Genomic DNA, 26,743 nt, shown 5'->3' on the forward strand with positions numbered 1-26,743 from the left:
CTTAGTAGCCTATCTTTGTCCTTTTGTAAAAAGGACCAAACTCTAGAAGAGAGCCAATCAGCTAACACCTCCCTCTAGAACCTTCCTGTCAGGAGCCTCAGTCGCTCAGATTTTCTACCGCACGTTGTGTTAAGGGAGTCTCCACCTGAGTTCTCCTCAGGTTTCCTTACTATAGCTTATTTCTTCACCAATTTGGAATTCTTTTCACGACTGACTATGGCTGATACTCATAAGAAATGTCTCTTCAGAGCATGTACTTGTGGAAAAAAGAGGTTACATGTTGAAGACCAGCACAAGACATGCTTGTATTGCCTGTATCTGGACCATTCAGCAAAAGACTGCAAAATTTGTAGAACTTTTTCTACAAAAACGCTGAAAGACAGAGAAGGACGTCTTTTACTCTGGCTGAACAGGCCCAAGACAAGAGACAATCTGGAATCTTCTGAGGAGGATGAGTACTCTTCGGTCTCCTCACAGCTGTCTTTAAAAAGGCCAAGGGTGACTTCCCCTAGCCTTACAGACGCTCCTCCAAAGAAGACTGCAAAGAAGTCTTCAGAGGTCAAGTCATCAGCGTCTGAGAAGGAGGTTCACACCTTCAAAAAGCCTGTGCCGTCGTCGACGCCCTCATCTGCGCAAAAGAAAACTGTCTCATGTCTGTCTCTACGACGACCGTATCGACTACGTCAGCATCGTCGGCGTTTTCTTCATCGACGACTACACCTTCATCGACGGCGGGTAAGCCGTTGTAGTCTATTGTTATCATCAAAAAATAGTCATCGTCAACGACAGTTTCGTCGTCCGTGTCAGCGACGAGACCAGCGCCGTCGACGTCTGTGCCGTCGACTAAGCCTTCATCTTCGAGTGTGCCGTCGAAGAAACCATAGTTGTCGACGAGTGTGCCGTCGACGAAAGAATCGACGACTAGCTAGATACTGTCGACAGTGCCATCGTCGACGAGAGTATCGTCTACAAAGACGTCGACGACCACATCGACAACGAAAGCAATGACTGCAATGGGCATACCGTCTTCAGCTACACCGTCAACTAGGACATCGTCGACGCCACAATGGAAGCAGTCACCGACGATTCCACCGTCGATGAGACAGACACAAGACCTACACTCCGTAGACGATATATCGTCTAGAATCCTGTCGTCGACTAGTCCTTCAATGGATATTACACCCGAGTTAACATCCCAAAGTAGGGTGCAAAGATTGCCTCCGGCTCGTCTACTACAAGATGAGGAGTCGGATGAAGAGGATAGCACACAGGCTACCAGTCCGTCTCATCTAGTGATCAAATGCCAAAGTACAGATGAGGATGACAATGATGCTGAAATTACCCAAGAGCATAATGTTCAGACTCCAATTACGCCCATGGTATGGTTCGAGGCATGTGGGCTGCTGAATTCATATCTGTGCATAGATCGCCGCCTAGTGTTGGGTCCGGATGATTACCAGCGTCTATAGTGTCTGATTTGAGGTTTTTAATACAGGACTATAAACAACGATTCCCTGAGTCTTCGGCTCCAGCGGATATGCAGGCTCCCCCAGCGGCGAGGGCAGCTACGTCTCCACGGTCCAGACCACCACCTTTAGTGCTTCATCAGGAAAGGGAACAAGTACAAGATCCTCCATCTTCTGAAGATGAGGAAGAACCACATGAAGAGGGGGAGATCCAAGATGACGTTTCCAATCATGATGATGGAGATGATTACATAATTTATTCTCCAGCGTCCCCGGAGCCCGCAACATCCGGTTCACCACCGGCGAACATAGGAGGGTTCCACAATCTGATGGAGAGAGCGGCCAAAAGGTTCCACATAACGATGGAGTCTCAGGAAACTGATTGTTTCCTTTATGATTTTAAGGAGCCACTTATGAAGACAACCAGATCAATTCCCATCATTGAATACATATGGAAAGAGGGTCTACAGTTGATGCCGACACCAGCCTCAGTTTCAGCGCTGGTTCCAAGACTGGACAAAAATACAAGGCCCCAGCATCGGCGCCAACCTGTCTTACAGGGCACCCCAAGTTACACAGGTGGCACAGAAAAATTCCAGGAATCCCTCTTCTCCGTTAACAGCCCCACCAGATAAAGAGGACAGGAAGCTGGACAATATCGGGAAACGATTCTCAACCACATCAGCAATGACAATAAAGGCGCCGAATTCAATTGCGCTGCTAGGAAGATATATTAGACAATTATGGGCAGACATTGCTTCGTACTTATCTGAACTGCCGGACGACACGAAAGAGGAGGCTCAATCTCTACTTCTAGAAGGTCAGTCTTCGGCCTCTGAGTTAATAGACGGTGCTCTGGATGTTGCAATGACTGGTTTCAGACAACTAGCAGGAGCAGCTGTATTGCGGAGGCAGGGATGGCTCAAGTCTACCTCATTCAGACAGGAGGTACAGTCTAAGGTCCTGGACATGCCATATGATGGACAACAACTGTTTGGCGCAAAGATTGATGAGGCGCTACAAACAAAGAAGGACACGGATACAGAGAGAGCACTCGGCACGCTGCAATTTAGGAACCAGTCCTTTTGAGGGAACAATGGCAGAGGACAATCCTCTTACAGAGGCAATTCTCAAAATAGATCCTCGTATTCGTATGGCCACGACAAATCACAAAACCAGCCGCGCCAACAACAGGGCAGGCAGTCCTCTTTTGGAAAGTCCAACTTTAGGGGAAAGACCCAACAAAAGTCCGCTAGCAGAAGCCAATGACCTATTTCTACAGCCAGTCCATCCCTCATCTCCTTCTTTGAAAATTGGATGAAAACTGAACCGTTTCCTCAACAACTGGAGGAGAATAACAACAGACCGGTGGGTCCTCCAGTTAATTCAATTTGGACATTCTCTAGAATTCGAAATTATCCCTCCAACAACCCCTCCTCGCCCTCTGCCTCACAAACACCTGCGATTGCTTCTTCAAGAAATCTCAATCAGACTTCAAAAAAGGGGCAATAGAGCGAGTACCGTCAGCTCACAAAGGGAGAGGATTTTACTTCTGCTTCTTCCTCATTCAAAAGAAGGAAAAGAAATGGAGGCCCATTCTAGACCTCAGGGCGCTCAACGCATTCTTAAAGAAGCAATCGTTCCGCATGGTCATGATTCAAGAGATCTTGGGCCTACTGGAGGAGGGAGATTTCATGACGTTTTTGGACCTGCAGGACGCATACTTTCATGTCCCAATCCACAAGAATCACAGGAAATTCCTAAGATTTTCAGTGGTGGACCAACACTATCCATTCTGTGTCCTCCCTTTTGGCCTCAAGTCTGCGCCCCGGATCTTCACCAAGTGTCTTTCCCCGGTGGCAGCATTCCTCAGACAGCATGGGCATCAAGTCTTCCCGTATTTGGACGACTGGCTGGTGAAGGCACCATCCTTGTCGGGTGCGACCGAATCCTCCAACGTCTGTCTCAATCTCTTCAAGCACTTGGGTCTTACACTCAATCAAGAAAAATCTTCCTTAAATCCCTCTCGAGTCATTATCTTCCTCGGAGCGACACTAGATACAAAAGCTGCGAAGGCTTTCCCGTCTCAGGAGAGAAAACGCAAGCTTGTCTCTCTGGCCACATCAGTGGCTTCGAAGAAGACTTCATCAGTCTGGACCTTTAAATCCCTCTTGGGAATGATGTCCTTGTGTATCCTTCTCATACCGTACTGTCGGCTATGGATGCGTCCGCTCCAAGAAGCTTTGTCCAAGCAGTGGACGCAATGCATGGGATCGTTCGACGACCGCATAAAGATCATGAGCCAGATCGTCAAGGCATTGCAGTGGTGGTCGCTCAAGAACCTCTCGCAAGGGTTGCCGTTCCTGCGTCCTGCAGCTTCCCATGTCATTACAACGGACACCTCACTGGAGGGTTGGGGAGCAGTCCTGCAGGAATTGCGGATCCGTGGCAGATGGTCAGAACAGGAGACGCAGCTCCATATCAACCTGCTGGAGCTGAGGGTGGTCTTCCTAGCCTTGCAGTCCTTCTTGCCAAGGATCAAGAACTCCCTAGTGCTAGTCAGGACCGACAACACTATGACGATGCACTACCTGAACAAACAGGGAGGGACACGTTCGCTAACACTCTTGCGAATCGCAGAAGATCTGGAATTGGCTCATTCTCCACAACGTATCGTTGAGGGTGGAGTACGTCCCAGGCAAGGACAATGTAATCGCAGACGCCCTAAGCAGACAGAGGTCTTCACCACACGAATGGGAGCTAGACATGACGACCACAGCTCAAGTCTTCTCAAGGTGGGGAACGCCACAAATCGACCTATTCGTGACCAGGGAGAACACAAAATGCCAAAGCTTCGCAAGTTGGCATCCCCAACAAGGGTGCATTTTCCATCGCATGGCGCAACGTCTTTGCGTTCGCATTTCCGCCGTTTCCAATGATTCCCAGAGCCCTCAGAAAGATGAAAATTGCAAAAAACACAGTTGATGGACAGAATGCAGAACAATGTCTTACATTCACCCCAAAGATCTGGGCCTAAATCCATCGTTTTTTTGCACTCCACACCACCCTAGGTCAGACAATGGTTATATGCAAATCAGCCTTGACCCTGTGCCTCATGGGAACAGTCCAGCCCGAACTACCAAGCCATGTCTTTCCTAGACCGGAATCAAGCATCCAAGGACCTTTTTCTGGCTATCACCCTTCTTCAGCCTGGATAGCTTGACTCCAGTGATGTGGAGAGCCTGAAAGATGAAGGCGGAGCCTTGCACTTTAATTCTGATAGCCCCATTCTGGCCGAGGCAACATTGGTTCACAGACCTTCATCGCCTCTCACTGCAGCCGCTGATCCGTCTACATCAGCACCCATCTCTACTCACGATGAGCAACAAGCAGGTTCAACATCCGGATCTGAAATCTCTCTGGTTATCGGCGTGGCTCTTGAGTACCGAGAGTTCAGCAACTTAAACATCCCACAGGATTGTAAAGATATCCTAGCCAAAGCAAGTGCGGAAAGTACTAACAAGACTTGATCCCTGAAGTGGAAACGCTTTTGCATCTGGTGTGCGGACAAGGGTCTACGTCCCTTTGCCACCTCTCCAGAACAAATATTACCCTACCTGCTACATCTGGCACAGTCTGGCCTGGCACACTCTTCCATAAGGGTACATTTGGCGGCGATATCAAGGTTTAAAAGAACATCAAATGGGCCCTCTCTCTGGTCTAGTAGACTAATAAAACAATTCCTTAAAGGTCTCTATAGATCTTTCCCTCGACCACGGATGGTCCCTCCAACATGGCATCTAAATGTGGTTCTTAATAAACTGATGAAACACCCTTTTGAACCCATTCACAGGGCAGACTTGAAATACATTTCGTGGAAGACGGCTCTCCTCCTGGCGCTTACATCAGCAAGGAGGGTAGGTGAAGTGCAGGCTCTTTCCATCCAAGACCAATTTCTGCAGTTTAGGGATGACAGAGTAATTTTAAGGACCAATCCTAGGTTTATTCCTAAGGTCCAGTTGGACTTCCACTTAAATGACCCGGTGATTCTCAGATCATTCTTTCCAAATCCTAGCACCGCAGCGGAGAGATCGCTGCACTCATTGGACCTTAAGAGATGTCTAAAATTTTATATCGATAAAACCAAACATTTCAGAAAATCTAACCAACTCTTCATAGCCTTCAGTAGGCCTAGGAAGGGTCTTCCGCTTACCAAACAAAGCATTTCCAGATGGATCTTGTCGGCAATTGCCTTCTGCCACGACAGAGCCGGACAGCCATTGCACTCTAAAATCAGGGCGCACTCTACAAGGGCCATGTCGACTTCTATGGCACTATTTTCATGAGTGCCAGTTATTGACATCTGCAGGGCGGTAACATGGAAGTCGCCGCATACCTTCACCAGGCACTACTGCCTGGATACAGAGCTGATGAAGGATGCAGCAGTGGGACAAGCAGTGCTACGCCATCTATTCCAGTAAGGTGAGCCTTCCTCCATCCTTTTCTGGTATGCACATTTCTCTGTTACTGCTTCTTGTTGATGTCTATTGATGGTTCATAGTCGCATGATATGTATTATCTAAAGACTTGTGTATGATGCTCCATCAGAAATGTGCACAAGGTATTGCTTGCTACTCTGATTCATGCATGTGAATCTATGAAAGACACCCATAATACTGGATAAGAAATGCGTTACTTACCTGTAACTGCAGTTATCCAGTATTGGTGTCTTTCATAGATTCACATGCAACCCTCCCATCTCCCTTGGAAGGACTCACCTATCTCTCTATCAGTGCTACACCTACTTAGCTTGGTGCGTACGAAAATCTCAGAGACTGAGGCCCCTGACAGGAAGGTTCTAGAGGGAGGTGTTAGCTGATTGGCTCTCTTCTAGAGTTTGGTCCTTTTTATGGCTCGGGCCTCTCCGTCTCCACGAAGTGGGGGGCGGAGCTTCCCGAGCTCTTTTGTATTTAGAAAAAAAGAATTCTGAAAAGGAGTCTGGCTGCCACATTCTTTCGTGCGCGCCGGCGTTTTTTATGGCATCTGCCTAGTGATTCGTCTTGGCTGTGCTGTCTATGTAGTAGCCTTGACGTGATAGGGTATATTTACTTTTCGTCCGTCATTTATTGCAGTTGTATGGCATTTTCTGTACGCGAACGAGCACAGCAGAGTGATTAATCTTAATTAGGAGCTGTCAGAGTGCCCGTGTAATGCAATGCAGATGGTGCGAGCGCGTTCACCATTGCATTGCGCAGTCTTTCAAGATTTCTGAAAAGATATTTCACAGCCTCCGTAAACCGTCCGCTTGTTCTAAGTTTGTAACCTCCTATGAGGTTTGCCCCTTGTAGATGTGCTGTTACTCGTAATGTTATTCATTCGTTTCGTAGCTCTTTTTTCTTTTTGCTTGTTTAAGCTCAGGAACTGCACGCGCCCACTCTTACTCCATCTCCCCGGCTGCAACCAACTCCTCCTCCTCCCCGTTCGCACCCTATCTTCGGTTGCATCTGCCTCCTCCTCTCTCCTGCTGTCCAAATCACGTGTCCTGGCATTCCGGTCCCTGCCTTCCTATAGTTGCTTCCGCCTCTGTCTCAGAGCTGAATTAAGTTTGCAATATGTGGTTCTGACGATACCAGCTTTCCTGTTGGCTAATAAGTAATTAAGTGTGGGCGCTAATACGCTTGCTGAGTTTTCTTTTGATACTCTTACGGCTGCCTGGGCAGCCGACATCAGGCGTGGGAGACATGCGTGGGAGAACGGGGTGGGTTTTCCAGCGCACACCGGCCAATCTCTGGTGCGCTGTTCTCTAAAAGAAACTCGCAAAAGTCTTCAGAAAGCATGTCCCGTCTCCTGTTGCACACCGGCCTCTCCCCTCTGCAGGGATTACGGTCAGCAGCTCGCCTTACACGGCTCCAGATGAAAGGTCCTCGATGCAGGGGCCCTTCAGGTACTGCATGCTTGCAAAGTAGTACACTTATTGCCGTGACGTTTATTTGGGCACTTTTTGCGTTTGCCCATGTAAATCATGCAGAGAAAATTATCACGTGCAGTGTTACTATTCCAATACATTATAAATGCACTACAGTCTACAGTGACGCACCATGCCGGGGTGAGCATGTTAGACGGGTGCCCGAGGTCTGTTCTGTATTCTCCGAATATGTACCCTGCAGAACTCTTGGGTTTGCTTTCTCTGCCCAAAATCAAATCCTGTTGATTTCAGTGCACAGCCATTAATGAAAAATGTCACCATGTCAGACGCATTCCTGCAGTTACATCTGTCAGAGGGCTGTAGCTCTCACCATAGGCACGGCCTGTCAAAAGGTTAAGAGGGTGAGTGCCTTACTTTGCAGTGCATCGGTCAATCCTGACTGTGCTTTTAGCGGGCGCATGCATGCCAAGGCGCCAATTACTCTTATAGACACTTCAGCAATGGCTGTATTAAATGCTCCCGCCTAGAAGTCTGTCACTATATAAAAAAATATTTCTGAACTACAGATGTAATGTTCTCTCGTAGGGAATTTCCATATATAGTCACTTGAATAGTCCCGCTCATTTGCAAGAACCCTGGAGCACTTCGATACATCTTCTAAAGTGAGATTTTTTGCCTTTCTTCATGAAGGCCTGCAAAGACACTTAAGAGATGGAGAGACATAAGGCACCCTAAATAAATAGGCTACATTGGCCGCATCTTCGACTTGAAGTGAAAAAAGGGAGCCAGTATACTTCCTAATTTTAATTTTGAGCCGTGCACGACGAGTGCAAGTTGTGCAGCACGTTCTAAACATGGGTGTCCAAAGTAGGCCCAAGAGGCAAAACCGCTCCAGATTTGAAGGCAACAAAGGTAAAATGATTTTATATGCAATTGATCAGAATCGAACTCTTTTACCTGGTTAGCAGTTAAAGTAACAAACTTCCATTAATCCGACTTATGGACAAATGCTGGACTCCACTGCTGCACATATTTGACCCACTGTTAAAATCAGTTTTTGATCTTTATTTGGGGTAGGAGGGCTTTTGACAGTGAGTGCAGAGTTACAGCAAGTGACAATGAGTGCAGAGTTACAGCAAGTGACAATGAGTGCAAAGTGACAGCAAGTGACAGTGAGTGCAGAGTGACAGCAAGGGACAGTGAGTGCAGAGTGACAGCAAGTGACAGTGAGTGCAGAGTGACAGTGACTGCAAACTGAGTGCAGAGTGACAGTGAGTGCAGACTAAGGGCAGAGTGACAGTGAGTGCAGAGTGACAGTGTGTGCAGAGTGACAGTGTGTGCAGAGTGACAGTGTGTGCAGAGTGACAGTGTGTGCAGAGTGACAGTGTGTGCAGAGTGACAGTGTGTGCGAGAGTGACAGTGTGTGCGAGAGTGACAGTGAGTGCGAGAGTGACAGTGAGTGCGAGAGTGACAGTGAGTGCGAGAGTGACAGTGAGTGCGAGAGTGACAGTGAGTGCGAGAGTGACAGTGAGTGCGAGAGTGACAGTGAGTGCGAGAGTGACAGTGAGTGCGAGAGTGACAGTGAGTGCGAGAGTGACAGTGAGTGCGAGAGTGACAGTGAGTGCGAGAGACAGTGAGTGCGAGAGTGACAGTGAGTGCGAGAGTGACAGTGAGTGCGAGAGTGACAGTGAGTGCGAGAGTGACAGTGAGTGCGAGAGTGACAGTGAGTGCAGAGTGACAGTGAGTGCAGAGTGACAGTGAGTGCAGAGTGACAGTGAGTGCAGAGTGACAGTGAGTGCAGAGTGACAGTGAGTGCAGAGTGACAGTGAGTGCAGAGTGACAGTGAGTGCAGAGTGACAGTGAGTGCAGAGTGACAGTGAGTGCAGAGTGACAGTGAGTGCAGAGTGACAGTGGGTGCAGAGTGACAGTGGGTGCAGAGTGACAGTGGGTGCAGAGTGACAGTGGGTGCAGAGTGACAGTGGGTGCAGAGTGACAGTGGGTGCAGAGTGACAGTGGGTGCAGAGTGACAGTGGGTGCAGAGTGACAGTGGGTGCAGAGTGACAGCAGAGACAGTGTGTAAGGGTGCAAGGTGCACATTGTGTGAGTGTGCAGAATGAGTGTGCAGGATAAACAGTGTGTGACTATGCAGGGTGACATTGGGAGTGTGCGAGTGAGCAGTGTGTGAATGTGTAGGGGCAGTGTGTGAGTGTGCAGAAAACACCACACACACATACACCACACACACATACCACACACACACATACCACACACACATACACCACACACACATACACCACACACACATACACCACACACACATACACCACACACACATACACCACACACATACACCACACACACATACACCACACACACATACACCACACACACATACACCACACACACATACACCACACACACATACACCACACACACATACACCACACACACATACACCACACACACATACACCATCATACACCACACACACATACACCACACACACATACACCACACACACATACACCACACACACATACACCACACACACATACACCACACACACATACACCACACACACATACACCACACACACATACACCACACACACATACACCACACATACACCACACACACATACACCACACACAGACACCACACACCTCAGTCTCTCAACACCACACACTCGTCACCACTCAACACAACTCACTCACCACCACACTCACTCCCCAGGCTCACCCCCACAGACTCACCACCACACACTCACCAGGCTCACCCCCACAGACTCACCACCACACACTCACCAGTACACAGAAAACAACACACACAACAACACACCCCCAGCCGTCAATGAATGCTTTCACCATGCACAAACACCAACAACCATCATCCATCTGTGCACGCTTTTACCAAGCACACACCCACCAGCCGTCAGTGCACCCTTCCACCAGGCACACACACCTCCAGCCGGCAGTGCACTTTTCCACCAAGCACACACACCACCAGTCATCAGTGCATGCATCAATTGTTAACGCATCCACAATTAACTATTGTAGCAATCGCAGTATGGTACACTTTACTTTTAATCATATTCATCTAAAGCACAGCATACCACCATTGGTAAAATTACAATCCAACCCACATAATTCCACTACACACCACATGCACACACTCCATAACACATGGCGAAAAGACATTGGCATTTGCAATGCCATTAGCTCAAACTCAAATAAATCCGAGCCCGATTGCATTTCTAATGCTTGTTACAAAAGGACAAAGATAGGCTACTAAGGTGAGGCCCTTGGACCTACTTCTCTATATATGTCTATAGGACATTACTTTTCTATGTACCGGAGACTCCCGTCTCAACGACTGGGAATGATTCAGGCATGTATTTCAGGCATGTGAATCTATGAAAGACACCAATACTGGATAACTGCAGTTACAGGTAAGTAACGCATTTCTTCTTCCTCATAGTGCAGTAACCCTATGGCTAATATCCATATATGATGTGGTGATGCTTGATGTTCTTGTGGTGAACACAGCAAGTGCTGTGACCTGGTTGAAATTTATTAAATACTAGATTGAGTTTCTTAGAATTCAATCTTGTTGATGATTGACTCTGAGGTAATTAATCTTGCGTTTTTTTTCTTTCAGTGCGACACAGAGAGCGACTCAGATGGCAAGGTAAAGACTTTTTCTTTGTGCTTGTCACAAAGGGCAAAACTGAATGGGACTGAACTCTCATTATTAGTCTATAGTGGTAAACCTACAAGCTAGAATTCATGTTGAGCGCCCCAAAACCTGCTTAATTATACCACCTAGGGTCATTTCTATGTTACATTTGTTTGACTCTGACATCCCTATTCTTCGAGTTAATCAGTCTGTATGTATTACATTTTTTAGTTCCCTCACTGATCATATTTAACACCTTGGCTGCTAGAGGCCCCCCCCCCCCCGTGCTGCATTCCCAGATTTACCATTGTTCATGACGAGCTCATCAGCTCAGCTCAACCGTGCCTCATGAGCATCGCAGGGGTTAAGGTACTATGTTTCCTGTTCACAATCTGGCATCTAAGCCTCCTAGAGACTGTAATTCTGCTGTTTTTAAATTAAAAGCCAAGTACAGAGGTTACATATACATACATAATACGTAGCATGCCCCTATCTGTCAGCAGAAGTTTACTTGCCTGGTCCCTTATTTTGTGCTGACTGCTGTAGGTGAGAAACAGCTTCTCTTCTCGTGTTCGTAGTAGGGTACAGCCCATATTTGTTGCTTGTTTTAAAGTCTTTTTATTTTTTTAAACCTTCCAAGTGTTTCTTCCTTCAAGTTGATTAACTTATGCACCCTGACTTTAAGCTGTGCACATCGTGCTCTTGGCCATTGATGGCTGCAAGCCCGCATAACCTGAACATTGCATGTGTTACGTAAACGAAGGCTGAGAACTAGCTCTACAAGGTTTGGCTTTCCCACCCACGGGTGACTAGGCTAAGTTCCTTGGACCAGGGCTTGAATGGGTAAAGTCCAGGTTATTGTAGCCACACTCATCCCCACTTAACATACCTGTTGGTGTGTGCTTTTTTTTTTTTTCCTTTTCACTGCAGATTCATCATCTTTTCAGTACTTTCCCAGGCATCTGATTCGATCCCGAAACTTTTGAGCCGTACCTCTGTGCATCGCCAGATGGCGCAGAGTGGCTCTACACTGATGCTGTTCAGGAAATGATGTGCGGTGCCCGTATACTTCCACACAATAATGTTTGTTCCTTCATTTCCTGCCACCAGCTGCTATTTCGAGCTACCTCTTGGCTTTTCAAGACCAGTTTACTTCAAAATTCAAACATCAACAGTGTAAAGGAAATGTCAGCTCCTACGAATACAGAGTTTAAACCTTCTAGGCATTGGCTAAACCAAATGTCTGTGAAGGGTCCCTATCCAGTTTGCTTGTGGTGCTCAGAATATGCTCACGACAGTGAAGATAAAGGCCATTATAGACACGAGGCGAATCTCTGTTGCCAAATATCGTAAGATCGGGCATTGTGACTGGTCCAAGTCCAAAGTTCGGTGTCTGTTACTTTACTGGTCCAGAAGCCTGTCCTGAGTTTGATCGTTGTCTGACTCCAAATCCTCCGGTAGTTCAAAGGAAAAACATAAAACCTCCAACTTGAGGTGCGATGGATTGTCCTGCCTCTCAATCTTGCTCCTGAGGTCTGTTGACCTCTAAGTCAGTCCTGCAACTAGCCCCAACACAATCTGAGTTTCCGGTGCCATTTGCAATACTGAGGCAGATCCGTGAGGCCATCCTGGTCCTTTCCGGCTCAATAGTGCTCCAGGGATACCGCCGGCAGCTACTCCCTTGGTGTCAGTTGGATCCTCTGAATGCATCACGGAGTCTCTACCAGCACCTTTGCCAAATCCTCTTCAGGCTCCAGTTTCGTCCCTGGATCGTTAAAGTTCACTCCATTGATGCCGATGGACAAGACACAACCTGACGCCGAGTCTGTTCCATCCTGACCGAGGCCACCCTTGGTGCCCATAGAACCACAGCTTTTGCCCTCTTTCTGAGCAGCTCAACATCCCGGTCCGCAGGACAGACCTCTTACGCTTAATTCATTATTTGAAATGGATATGATGCGGGAGACGCATTTGGACAACTCTGCCATCAAGAAAAGTGGTATGAGGACCTCCAGGATGCCAATGGCGGCAACCCCTGTCCAAGCACAGGTCTAGTCTCACCTCCAGGTACTGCTACTGAGGAAAGTGCCTCCTTCGCAATGGTTATGCGGAGTGTGGCTCAGGTTCTCGACTTTCAGCTCCCCACCTTGGAGGTCAAAACGAATGTTCTGACGGAGGTTCTCTAACGAGACAGACCAATACTGAACAACTGTTGTGCTTTAATGATGCCCTCCGTGACATCCTGTTAGGGGCCTGAGCCAAACCTTGCTCTGGTCAACCCCTCTTTTTTTATTTTCCTGACTCTGCTTGCTCCCTATACCCGAGAACTTGGTGGTGCAAGCTTCCACCAGCATGACAAAGCTGAAGGCCTTACCGACTACTCTGCCGGATAGGGAGTCCAAAAAAAGACCTTTGGGATTAGGGTATTTTTCCCCACAATTTCTGTTATCCGGTTGGTGAATGCCAGTTGCCTTTTTGACGATTTCCACACTCTAGGTTCTCTGTAGCTGGAGTCCTTTCTGTCATCCCTGAAGACCTTTGTTCTGTAATGTCCTCAGTCATACAAGATGGCCACAAGATGGCCACAATGCTGCCAAATTTACCATCTGTTGTGGCCTGGATACCACCTGTTCTATAGGTTGAGTCATTTGCATATTAGTGTCACTATCCATCACAATGACTGGATGTGATCTACAGGTTTCTCTAGCTGGTTCAGTAGTCCCTTATGGACATGCCCTTGAATAGGACTTGCCTGTTTGGGGATAACGCAGACTTCTCCATGGAGCATCTTAAAAACAGCAGGATAGCAGGGTGCTTCTTGGGCTTGTCTGCTCCGCCACGCCAACTTCCTCATCCTTTTCAAACTTTCTGCAGCTCTGCCAGGGTACCCCATGAAAACATTCACTTCACCCTCATCAGGGTTCCCAACTTTTTCATGGGCGAGGCTGTGGCAACCACCGATCCTGTGGTCAAAGACAGCGTGCCAGTTAGTCTACCCCCCTCCCCCACGGTCCCACTTGCAAAGTTCCTTTAGAAGGTCCTTAATGGAGCACAGTTACCCGTTTAGAGACGAGAACAAAATATTTTTACTCGGTTGTCACCCAGTAATATCAGATAGGTGGGTCCTACAAACTCCCCAGAGGGGGTATGCCCTACTCTTCCTGGCTGCTCCACCACACCTCCCACCCTCCCCTGAACAACTGACTGAGGACCATCTGTCCATCTTGTTTCAGGATGTATAAAGTTTCTGGCAAAAGGGGCTATCGAAAAGTTGTCTGCATCAAAAGTGGTTTGCGGTTGTTACTTCGCTATTTTCTGCATCCAGAGAAGGTCTGAGACCTTCATCCTGTTTTAGACATTAGCCGTTTAAACATCTTCCTCAGAAAGGATAAAATATGAATGCTCACTCTGGCCCGGGTTTTGTCTTCCCTCGAGACAGGATGATGTTGGACCTACAGTACAGTGAAGTATTCTTGATGATAAAATCTGGACGCAGTAATGCTATGTATTCCTCAGTTTAATCCATATTGAGAATCCCATCCATCAGCAAGCAGGCATTGACAATAACTGCTTTAGTTTACTTACAAAGCTTTTCTAGAATCCTCTGTCCTAAGTGCATGACACATGTAACATTCTAATAATGACTTATTGTCGTTCTATAAGCATCAATGTAATGAAATGCAGGCCATCACAGACACTTTTCTCTGTTTCCATCTTGTGGTCCTGCCGGTGCTGCTTTGGTTTTGTGGTGGGAAGGAGTATTTTCAGTCTGTTGTGATTTCCCTTTGTCGTCACCAGTCCCCTTCTGGTGTTATCAAAAATGATGCCAGTGGTGATAGCAGACCTTGAAAGGTTGGGGGGGGGCGGGTGGGGGGGTACCAATCTTACCCCTACATCGATGACTAGCTGTTGAAGATGGGCTTGCCCCCGACCGTTGTAACCCATCTCCAAATGACGGCAGACCTCTTGACATCTTTGAGGTTCACTATCAACACGGCCAAATCACACCTGACGTCTCCTCAGATGCTCCCCTTTATTGGAGCCTTTCTGGACATGGTTTAGTTCCTTGCCTTTCCTCTGGAAAGATATCAGGACATTAAAGCTATGATCCGAATGTTTCAGCTTCTGTCTGGGATCTGTGTGAGGTCCGCTCTGAGGCTGGTACTGATGGCATCTTGTATCCTGGTGGTCAAGTGCAACAGGTGGCGCATGCTCGCTCTGCTGAGGGTGCTGAAATTTAAGTAGGCCTAACATCTACAGGATCTCTCCGATCCTGTCCAGACTTTGGAGGAGGCTGCAAATGACCTTCAATGCTTGTTGCTGGACCGCGATTGGGTTGACAGTAGACCCCTCTCCCTACTCCTGGCATTGCTTCTTGGTTGAGTAGGCCACCTCTTAAAGGTGGAGGTCAGAGTCCTCAGGTTTCCGGGGGGAATTATGACTCACATCAACCTTCTGGAGCTGAGGGCTATCCACTTGACATTGAGTTTTCCTTTCTTCCATCGAGGGGAGCCCCGCTGGTGTAGGTGCTTACGAACAACATCACTATGTGGTGCAGCAACAGTCAGTGCTGGGTTGGGTCGCGGATCCTGTCCCAGGAAGCGCTACTTGTCTGGTAAAGATAGGAACATCAAGGGTTATTCAGGTAGTTACCCACCCGGCATGATCTTTGAATGCCAGGGTGGACAAATGTAGCATTAAATGTGTAGTAGTTCATGAGTGGGAGTTGTACCTTGAGGTGGCACGAGCCTTCTTCTGCAAATGGGTAGAATCTTGGCTCGATCTCTTTGCTCCTGCAGAAAACACGCTCTGTTCGCAAGTCTGTGTTGGAGTTTCCAATGTGTGTCTCACTAGGAGAGAAGTTTCACCTCTAGTGGAACTCAAGACCCCTGTATGCCTTCCTCGCATACTTCTCCTACTCAGTTAGGAAGATCAGGACCGATCGGGCCCAAGTTATCCTAGAGGCTTCAGATTAGGAACAAGAGTATGGTATCCAGAGATCCTGGACATGAGCATCTGTTCTTAAATAAAGCTGCCACTCCTGAAGGATCTGCCGCAGCAGCAATGGGGGTGTGGAACTTGTAGCCAGGCCTTTGCAGTCTTGATGCTTGCATGCAGTGACAACTGACCCCCTTTGCACTACCTCTGGAGGGTATTGATGTCATCTTGGCAGTCCTGCGTCTGTTGACAAACGTTACCCACCTGTCTTTGGGACAAATATTTGGCTTTGTGTGGCACATGCCACATTGATCCTCGCCTGCCAAATCTATCTGATTATTTTTATTTGTTCTATCCCTCGACTGGCAATGTTTTGTTTCGGGCATGGTTAAAGGATTCCTTTCGGCTCTTTTGTCCTTTGTGTTCTCTTTCCTTCTTTGGTGTGCCACGGTGTGATCTTAACCTGGTCCTCACATATTTCCTGTCCTTTGCAGCATCTCGCTCTCAAGACAATGTTCCTCATTGCCATGACATTGGCACTGTGGGTGAGTGAGGTCCAAGCTCTGTCAACCACCCATATGACAGTCTTCCCAGGCAAACTGCCTCTGCGAACTCTGGCATCTGTTCCTCCAAAGGTAGTAAGACTGTTCCACGTCCGTCAAACTATCACCTTACACACATTCTATGCTCTTCCTCTCTCCATTAAGTTGGAGTGGAGACTCCATCTCGTAGATCCCCCAAAAAAGCACTGGGCTTTTACATTGATGGTACCAGAGTCCACTAAGTGGACAATCAGTTCTTTGTGTGGTTCTGGGAATAGAGAAGGGCTGTGCAAAAAGGCCATCTCTTGTTCGATCCTGCTCTGCATCAAGATCTTCTGCACATTGTCCAAGAATCCGTCCCTGGAAGAGTTAAGGGCTCATTTCACCACGGCCAAGGCTGCTACACCGGTGTTGGCACACAGTTTTCTCTTCTGGGCATTTGTCAGGCGGCTACTTAGACATTCCTCCATACGTTCACAAAGCACTACTGTCTGGACAGCCAGGTTTGCGGATTTTGACTTTTCGCCCACTTGGTCCTGCAGAACTTTTTGGTTCAATCCAATTCACGGACCCACCTCTGAATAGGTATTTCCTTAGTTTCTATTCCAAAGGTGAGGAATATGCAGTTGGACGGCTCTCAGAAGAACAAATTACTTACTTTTGGAAACACTGTCACATATTCCTCACCGATCCTCCCATCTTCTCCGTTCTGTGATTTGGACTCTATTAAAAAGATCCCGACTTAAGTAGTCTGCGCACCTTCTGAAACGAATTTACTGTTTGAGCACTGCTTTTGTGGGTTCGGGCAGCCTTGAAATCAGCTATTGTCGGTGCGTGAGAGTGGCACCTTTAATGACTCTGCAAATCATTCCTGTCAGTGCATGGTTTCAGGATTCGGTCAGACGCCTGGAGAAGTATTCAAAAGGTGAGGATTTTGCAGATAGTCTCAACCAGAAAGAGCGTTACCTTAGATAAGTAACTTGTTCTTTGTGAATACAGTTGGTAAATGAACAAGTCATAAGTTGAGCAGTTTCTGCTGGCAGTACCTCCCTCACTCAGCCCTGTAGCATCATTGTCTTTGCACTGCTTATTTGTATCCTTTTCCCCCCCAGGTGTCTTGTGATGGCCTTGAATCATCATTCATTATATCAGCTAGCAAAGGTTAGTATTGAGCTTGGTCTGAAATGTGGGTGTGTCTGTGTGGACTGCACTATAATGTGCCCAATGCTTTTACAGGAGAAATTAATTTTCTGGTGGAGGTGTAAATATGGAGAATATTTGTTTGCATCTTTGGGATGTAGGTGGTACATCATTCGAATAGCAAGATGTTTCTTTGTGTTTTTGTTTAAAAAAATCCCTCTTCCAAAGCATTACTTGAAAGTTGTTCCAGGTAGTTCTTTAGGTAAGTCTGAACATATGTTTAAAGGGAAAAAGTATTTTATTGTTTCAGTTAATAAAAACCATACAATATCAAATACTTAGTACCCTCTATATAGCAAAATATTTCATAAGAAAATTAAAAGGTGATTTCATGAGAATATACAGTGTTACTGACTTTCTAAATAAAAACAAGACATAGAATCCTTTATAAACCCATCTAAGAACCTTACATAACATATTAAAACCAAAATACATGGTCCAATTTGTATTTGCAGAGAAACTGAGCTTCCATTACTACTTATTTTAGTCCCAATTTTGGAGTCAATAGTGCAATTCCTGTTATCACTTCTTATTAGTTCATAACTGAGGGACTTAACATTATTTGTTATTTGATAACACTACACAATCAATGACATGGTGAATTTTTTTGTCCATTTTCATGATCTGTTCATACCGTATCAAACATTTTATCACCTTCCAGTTTAAATGGGAATCCGTTGAGTCCAACCCCTTGATTATTGCAGTTCTATAAGACCTAATCTCTCTAGCATTAAATGCCTTTTTCAAAAAATGTTGATCTGTTCACTTTTAGTCTTCATGGTACCACTCGGCTGCCTACCTTTTTTCACTGGACTCTGTGCACCCTATACCTCACTGTGGTATAGTATGTCCAGAGCCCGCTTCTTACATCTTGTATGCAGAAAAGTAGTTGCTCTTTAGTCACAGCTGTCAGCACTATCGCAGTATATTTGGCATTGGGTGATCTACCATGAGATACATCTTCTAAGGGGTGACTCCACTCGGGCAGACAACCTTGCATACCTACTCAGCAGGACAGATCATCAAGGCAATGATTGAGAACTTCACCCACAAGTCCTTCTCCCTTACTTTCAGAGGTGGAAGCTTCCACAAAGATAACTCTGAACCTCAGTCAGCAACCTGGGACCGGATATCTTAGAATTTGGTTGCTTAAATCTTCCACAACAATGTATGGATATTCTACAGGAAGCACTTGGGTCTTATCCAGGAGTTTTTAGGCCCTCTTAACAACTTCGCTGCGGCGGCTATTCCACCGCAGCGCTAAGGGGGAGGCGGGGCCGCGCGGCGGTCCCGTGCTCGTGACGGAACCGCTCCGTCACGGCCCGCGGGTGAGCTGTGCTTGTGACGGAACAGTTCAGTCACGGCCCGCCAGCTCTTCAGAACGTCTGTGCAGGTGCGGAATTCGCGCCGCGCAGGCGTGGCGAGCGGGCCGTGACGGAACCGTTCAGTCACCAGCACAGCCAATCCGAGGCTCGTGACGGCACGGTTCCGTCACGAGCATGGGAGGGGTTAAACCTATGGTCCTAGTCATTGTTTGAGATTTGCTTAGCATACACTCCTATATCCCTACATCTTGCAGTCATGCAAAAAAGTGAACATTTTACTCTTTACAAATAAGTCATTAAAACTTTTAGGGAAGTCCATAAAGTGCTTTCACAAAGTCCCACCTTGTCCCTCTTTTGATTATTAACATAGTACCCACTAGGCTTCTGGGTCCCACCTCTTTCGAGCCATTGCTTTTCATCCTTTGGTGTTCCTTTCTTGGAAAGTGACTTCAATGATAGCCATCACTTCACTAAGGCTAAGTTACAAGCCCTCACTTTGCTAGAACTTTTTTCCCAGTTTTATCGCAATAGATTTGTCCTTTGAACCGATCTGAAATTCCTTCCTAAGGTGGGGTCTCTTTTCAACTTAATGAAACCATTGAGTTGCAAAGTTTGTTTACTCTCCTATACCTATGAGGGCTGTTCACACCCTTTGTCGAAAGAGCCTTAATGTACTGCTTTGACCAAACTGAACCTTTTCATGAACTCAACAGCTTTTTGTGGCCTCAGATTAACCTTATAAATGCCATCCAATATCAATAGTTGGCAAAGCTAGATGGATAGCTAAGTGTATTGAAACAGGTTACATTCAAGCAATGGTGTATCTCCCCACGCCCCCTAGGCCAACTTCCACTAGGAAGATGGGAGCAACCATGGCGTTTTGTAGTGAACATTCCCATACCAGACATCTGCAAAGTAGCTACATGATCAACCAAACATTACTATGTGAATATTCTTGCCAGTCAACAGGCTAGAGTTGCCAAACTGTGTTAAGAACTCCATTTCAGACATGTGCATCAACCACTAACTAGCCACTGCTTAAATTATTGCTTTACAGTCTGTACGGGGCATGTGTATCTACAGCCTCACATGACACTACCTGCATGTTACCCTTTAAAGGGCTGTTCTTAGCTTGTGCTGTAGTTTCACATGCACCCACCCGTTCCCTGGAGTCTGTGTCTAGATTGTGCAGATTTGTAACATTAAGCATATGCTTTATTTTGAAAAAACCATCAGCATATTCCTCACTTTCTCAATGCAGATGGTGCTAATGTGCATTCTCTAATAGGGAGGAGTCACAGAACACGTTGCGACTTGAAAGGACTTCTTTGAAGAAATTCAATTTAAAATGCCTTAGCCCAATTCTATATGGCAGGGATATGCAGAGCATTTGAAGATCTACAGTAATACAAGCTATAAACAGATGCTTACAGGATTAGTAACATATTCCTTATGCTTCTTGGAAGATTAAGGCCGAATGCACACAGTAAGCATGTACACAGAACCTAGATTTCTTCATTGCTTTGCTTTTTGAAAGTTGTTTGCAGGCAGATTTTTTCTAAGGAGACACTAAAGTGTGGGCCGTTAACTTTAGTTACTGAATTTTCCATAGTGGCAGGTAGATGTTGCATGCACATTGCTGTTAACGTTTTTTGGTTTCTAGCGTGTGTAACTGTGTCAAATAGGTTTGTGTGAGGTGCAGCAGTCGTTTGTGGACGGTCGGTGTAATGAGGGGAGATGTTGATCAAGTTTTTATGTTGCTCTTTTGCAGCCCCAGATTTTACTACTTTTAATGGTGGTTGTCAAGCCAAACTCTCTGTGCTCCCCAAAATTTCGGGACTGGAGCGGAGCCGAGAGAAGAACCAAGAGCCAGAGAAAGACCTTCTGCTAGTGCCTTTACCTCCAAAGGAATCTTCGTCTCAGGCAGCCGCACCAGGCCCCCTTCCTGCTCCAGTATGCACCTCATCCAGGCCTCCCACTCCAGCTCGCAGCCGGTGCCAGACTCCTCAACTGCAGACTGCAGCACGAACAACACCCCAGCCAAAAGTGCACACCCCTCAGAATCTGCCTCAACCTCAGATGCACATGAAGGTGACACCGTACAACTCTCAGCCTCTGAACACATACACTGGTGGTCTGGACCTCACCACACTCAGGTAAGATTCTAACATTTTACACACAACAGTTGCCTATCTCCCCATCGTAGTCCAATATGTGGGAATCTGTCATAACTGTCAACTGTCTTTGAAACATAATTTTGCAGCGTGAATCTTTCTGGATTCACTATGCTGTGCATTATTCCGCAATCTGGTGGTTTGGTCCGGAATCGTAGTCTTTTCTCCTTTTTTCTTTTCTGTAGCTCAGGTGGGCGTCGACGTCCTACCATTTGGTGTACCTTCCGTGACGTCTGCACGCTTCCTGCGGAAGCTCCCACCCTTGGGCGCCATCTTCAGATTCTTTTTTCCGCCGTTGGGGTCTGGATAGCCGCGTGAAGCTCCAGAAGTTTTGGAGGAGAAAAGGAGAAAATACAGCAACTTTTCGACAGAAAAGACCCGAGAACATTGGGAGAAGACCATCAGAGAGGAGACGACGAAGAAGGGGAAGAACCTAGAGCTCTTCGACGTCCTTCGGAGAATGCGCACACAGGGGCCCCCTGAGCGCAGGGATGTACAAGACACCCTTTAAATTCTGCAGAAACTGCCACCACAAGTTCGCGCAGAAGGATCAGCACCCGGTCTGCGACCACGAGAGCAAAGACTGCAACGCCTGCTCAGTCTTCAAGCCGAAGACACTCCGGGTTCGAGAGAAGCAGAGGATAGCTCACTACACGATGCAGGGCAATGGCCAGGCCCCGACGCTTTACGAACTGGGCCTCTCCACAGACGACTAGGATAACATCGCCGAAGGTCCAGATGACTTCACGGTTGCAGAGACCGTTAAGAAAACGTCTGACAAGGTAGGGGAGTCTACGACCCCGAAAACCTCGACAGGGCCTCGAAAGCCTGAAGCAGACTCTCAAAAATCAGAGTCCAGAGCCTCGAAGGGAGCACCGGCGCCGAAAACTTCGACTACCAAAGCTGCATCCTCCGAAAAAGAGCCCAGCTGATCCGTCGAGGGACTCCTGGGCCCCGAAGACTGGCGAAAAGCCAAGGCCGTCGAAGCAAGCCCCCGAAAAAGGGACTTCGACTTCGAAGGAGAAGGAGCCGAAAAAAGCTTTGACGTCTATTACGATGTCGAAGAGACCAGCCGAGACGCTCGACGACGAGCAGGCCGCACAGTTGGAGAGGAAGAAAAGAAGGCTCAAGGCCGAGATGGAGAACATCCTTCAGAGGAAGAAGGACTTGGAGGAAAAGATGTAAAGTTTCAGGATCCCCTCTAAGCCAGCGACGGCCGTCGCTGAGGTGCAGGAGCACGAGGAGTTCGACGTCGAAGAGCCGCCGAAAACTCCGGAGCCCTCGGAACACGAAGAGGAAGAGGAAGAGGACCTCTATTACACAGAGGGTGAATATGGGGAGCAGCAGACAAGCTATGGCTCAGGATTCTCGACAGCCCAAGACCTGGAATAGCAGGACATCGAGGCCAAAACCCCGGAGGAGGCTGTGGAGACATACCCCTCGAGGCCTTCGCCGCCGGATGACATTGGAGCACATAATGAGGTCGTCAGGAAGGCAGCAGGAGCTTATGGGGTTAAGCTGGAAGAGAAGCCAAAAGCAGACTTCCTGCTGGAAACATTGCTCCCTACGCAGACAAGAAGCCAGTTCTTGCCCATGCTGAAAAGTATCACGGACCAGGGGAAGGAAGTGTTCAAAGACCTGGCTTCATGCAGATCAGTCACGCCGAGGACAGAGAAGAAATACAAATTCTCCTCCCAGGACCCTCTTTACATCAAGGGGTCCGTCATAGCAGATTCAATAATCGCTGCAACGGCCAGAAGAAGGGCCAACGTCCCAACATCTGGGCCACCACCTGACAAGGGAAGCAGGAGGATGGACCTGACAGGCAGAAAAATTGAGAGGAACGCCGCAATGCACTGGCGGATGGCTTACTCCAACGCCCTCCTGAACAGGCACCAATACCAGCATTGGGATGAGATCGGACAATTCTCAAGCACCTTCCAGAGCAATACCTTCAGAGGGCATCACACCTTGTGGAAGAGGGGAAAAGCATTGCTAACTCATGCCTGAAGACAGCCTTGGGTGGGGCTGAAACATCCAGCAGACTGATTGCTATAGGCATCACAGAGAGAAGGCAAGCCTGGCTCAGGATCCCAGGCTTCAAAACTGAGGTTCCGAACAACATCATGAACACACCTTTCAAAGGAGAAAAACTGTTCGGAGCCCCAGTTGATGAGAAACTCACCCAACTGAAGAAAGACAATGAGACGGCAAGGTCCATGGGGCCCTGCAATTCAGGGGGATGAGAAGAGGCACTCCTACGCGGAGGCCGAATGGAAGGGGTGGAAACCAGCAAGGACAATCACACCAGGCGTTCCACCAGGGTCAACAGAGTGACAAACAAGGTCACCAGGGCCAGCAGAAGCAAAACTGGAACTATCAGAACAGGGGCCAGTCCTTTCGAGGAAGAGGAAACGGACGGGGCCAGAGAAAGAGAGGCGGTTAACAACCCCCCTCTAAGTGACTTCACATGGAAAAAGGTGCTCACCCACTCAAACCTTCCGAGGGAGGAGCACGGGAAAACAAAGAGGAGAGGGCTACACGAACAAGACACAAAAGAACATGTAACACCAGTAGGAGGCAGGCTGAGATTTTTTCTGCAGGAGTGGAGAAAAATGACCACAGACAAGTGGATACTCAACATCATACAGTTTGGATACTGCATAGAGTTGGAAAAGAGACCACCAAACAGAAAGCCAAAGAAAAGAGCACTCGGGAAGCGAGCTGCAATTGCTCCATGAGGAAGCTCAAGAACTCCTCCTCAAAGAGGCCATTGAACCGGTCCCATTCAAAGAACGGAACAGGGGAGTGTACTAAAACTACTTCCTGGTGCCAAAAGTGGACGAAAGCCTGGATCTACGGTTCCTAAACAAATATGTAAAGACTCAAAATTCAAGATGACGTCCCTACAAGAGGTCATTCTACAGATAAAGGTCGGGGACTTCTTGTCCACCGTAGACCTCAAAGATGCGTACTTGTCCACCGTAGACCTCAAAGATGCGTACCTGCACATCCCCATGAACAGGCAGCACAAGCACATGCTAAGATTCACACTCAACAAGGATCACTACCAATTCACAACCCTGGCATTCGGTCTAAATACCGCACCAAGGGTATTCACCAAATGCCTCGCAGCAGTGGCCGCATATCTGCGAAGAGAGGAGATACACGTGTACCCCTACCTCGACAACTGGCTCATAAAGGCAAGCTCTTACAGGACATGGAAGGATCATGCAGAGCAGGTCAGAAGAACGCTAACAAGCTTGGGATTCTCATACACTGGGGAAAATGCTCGATGGAACCGGAGCAAGTGAAGATCTTCCTGGGAGCTCAAATCAACACCGTCCAATGCAGGGTGTTACCCAGCGAAAAGAGGACACTCAGCCTACTGAGGGAGAAACGGCACTACCCGAAGGGACAAGCTCTGACAGTGAGCAAGATTTTGGGAATGATGGCGTCATGCAGACACCTGGTCCCCAATGTACGCCTACAGATGAGACCACTCCAAGAGTGGCTGCGACAGTAATGGTCACAAGCTACAGGAAGTTGGGAGGATCTAGTGGTTGTAACGCACAAGGTGCAGGAAGAAATGAAGTGGTGGACCAAAGAGAGGATAACCATAGGGAAGCCTCTAACTCCTCCGGACCCAACAGTGACCATCAACTCGGATGCATCCCAGAAGGGATGGGGCGCACACATGAACAGGCTCAGAGTGAGGGGTCTGTGGAGCCCAGCAGATGCGGTCAGACACATCAATTACCTGGAGCTGAAAACAGTGTTGCTTGCCCCCAAGGCCTTTCAGAAACTGCACAACCAGAAGGTGCTGATACAAACAGACAACACCACAACGATGCTTTACATCAACAAGCAGGGGGGAACTCAATCATTCCCTCTGTCAAGCTTGGCACAGGAAATCTGGAGATGGGCAATACCACTCAAATTAGACCTGCTAGCCATACACCTGCCAGGGAAGGACAATGTCGAAGCAGATTGGCTCAGCAGGCAGACTTCAGCATCCCACGAGTGGGAACTCAACATACAGTAAACAGACAGACTATTCAGGAGGTGGGGCACTCCGACAATAGACCTGTTTGCAACACGCCAGAATGCAAAATGCCAGTACTTTGCATCCAGACAACCAGAGGCACTATCCCAGGGGAATGCCCTAAGGATAAGCTGGTCAAAAACATTTGCCTACGCTTTCCCCCCGATACCACTGATCCCCAGGGTTCTCAACAAATTCATGACTAGCAACATGACGCTCATCCTGGTGGCACCACAATGGGCCAGGCAGACCTGGTGCTCACAGATAATGGAGATGGCGCAGGGTCCACCCCACAAGTTCTCAAAAAGAAGAGACCTACTATCCATGGAAAATGGTGAAGTTCTACACCCAGAGCCGGAGAGTCTCAGCCTCTCAGCTTGGCTCCTGAGGACTTGGAGTTCGCACATCTAAAACTACCAGAGAGCACCCTGCGGGTGCTGCGAGAGGCAAGAAGGCCCAGCTCACGCAAGTGCTATGGGGAAAAATTTAAAAGATTCACCCAATGGTGCTGCAAGAAAAAACTTCATAGAAAGCGGACCAGGGAATCAACGGTGCTAAGATACCTCACGCACCTAATAAAAGCTAAGCCAAGCTCATCCTCGCTGAGGGTACACCTGGCAGCGATTGTGGCATACATAAGAGGAGAAACAGGGGGAAGCATCTTTACATCTTAAGTAGTAAAAAGATTCTTGGAAGGAGCTAAAAGAATAGCGCCGCCAAAGAGGATGCCGCCGCCGGCATGGAACCTCAATGTGGTTCTGACCGAGCTCATGAAAGCACCTTTCGACCCCATCCACAAGGCAACACTACAAATGCTAACAATGAAAGCGGCCTTTCTGGTAGCAATCACCTTGCTACGCAGGGTGAGCGAGCTCTAAGCACTAACCTTGCAAGAACCCTGTATACAGATACACAGTGACAGGGTCGTGATGAGAACGGACCCACACTTCATGCCTAAGGTGGTGTCACGTTTCTATATGAATCAGAGTATACAAATACCTAGCTTCTTCCAAAAGCCCACACCAAGCGCGGAGAGGGCGCTCCACGCTCTAGACGCAAGAAGGGCAGTGATACACTACATAGAAAGGACAAAGGATCACAGGAAGACGTAGCAGTTCTTTGTGTCCTTCACAAACAGCTCCCTGGGTAGACCAGTGACAAAAAACACCATCGCTCGATGGATTGCACAAACGATACAATTCTGCCACAAGCAAGCAGGGCAGGAACTAACTGGAGGGGCACAAGCCCACTCGACCAGAAAGAAAGGGGCAACAATCGCCTTTCTGGCCAACACACCAATTCAGGACATATGCCTGGCGGCAACATGGGCTTCAGTGCACACGTTCACTAAGCACTACTGCGTGGATGTACAAATGAACAAGGAAGCACAAGTAGGACAAAGAGTGCTTCAACATATATTCAACAACCAACGCTCATCTTCCACCCAGCCGC

At 47.7% G+C, this 26,743-nt stretch overlaps 1 protein-coding gene across 2 annotated transcripts in view; it reads left to right on the forward strand.

Moving 5' to 3' along the window:
* FBRS (fibrosin) overlaps positions 1–26,743 on the forward strand; it is a 457,478-nt gene that overhangs the window by 180,149 nt on the left and 250,586 nt on the right. For both annotated transcript variants that reach the window (XM_086931672.1, XM_086931671.1), the window contains exons 5-7: positions 11,050–11,079; positions 17,660–17,708; positions 20,844–21,228. In XM_086931672.1, the coding sequence (XP_086787798.1) occupies positions 11,050–11,079; positions 17,660–17,708; positions 20,844–21,228 (464 nt within the window). The remainder of the gene's footprint in view (positions 1–11,049; positions 11,080–17,659; positions 17,709–20,843; positions 21,229–26,743) is intronic.

Source organism: Lissotriton vulgaris, chromosome 7, assembly GCF_964263255.1.
Source record: "Lissotriton vulgaris chromosome 7, aLisVul1.2, whole genome shotgun sequence".
NCBI classification, from domain to species: Eukaryota; Metazoa; Chordata; class Amphibia; order Caudata; family Salamandridae; genus Lissotriton; species Lissotriton vulgaris.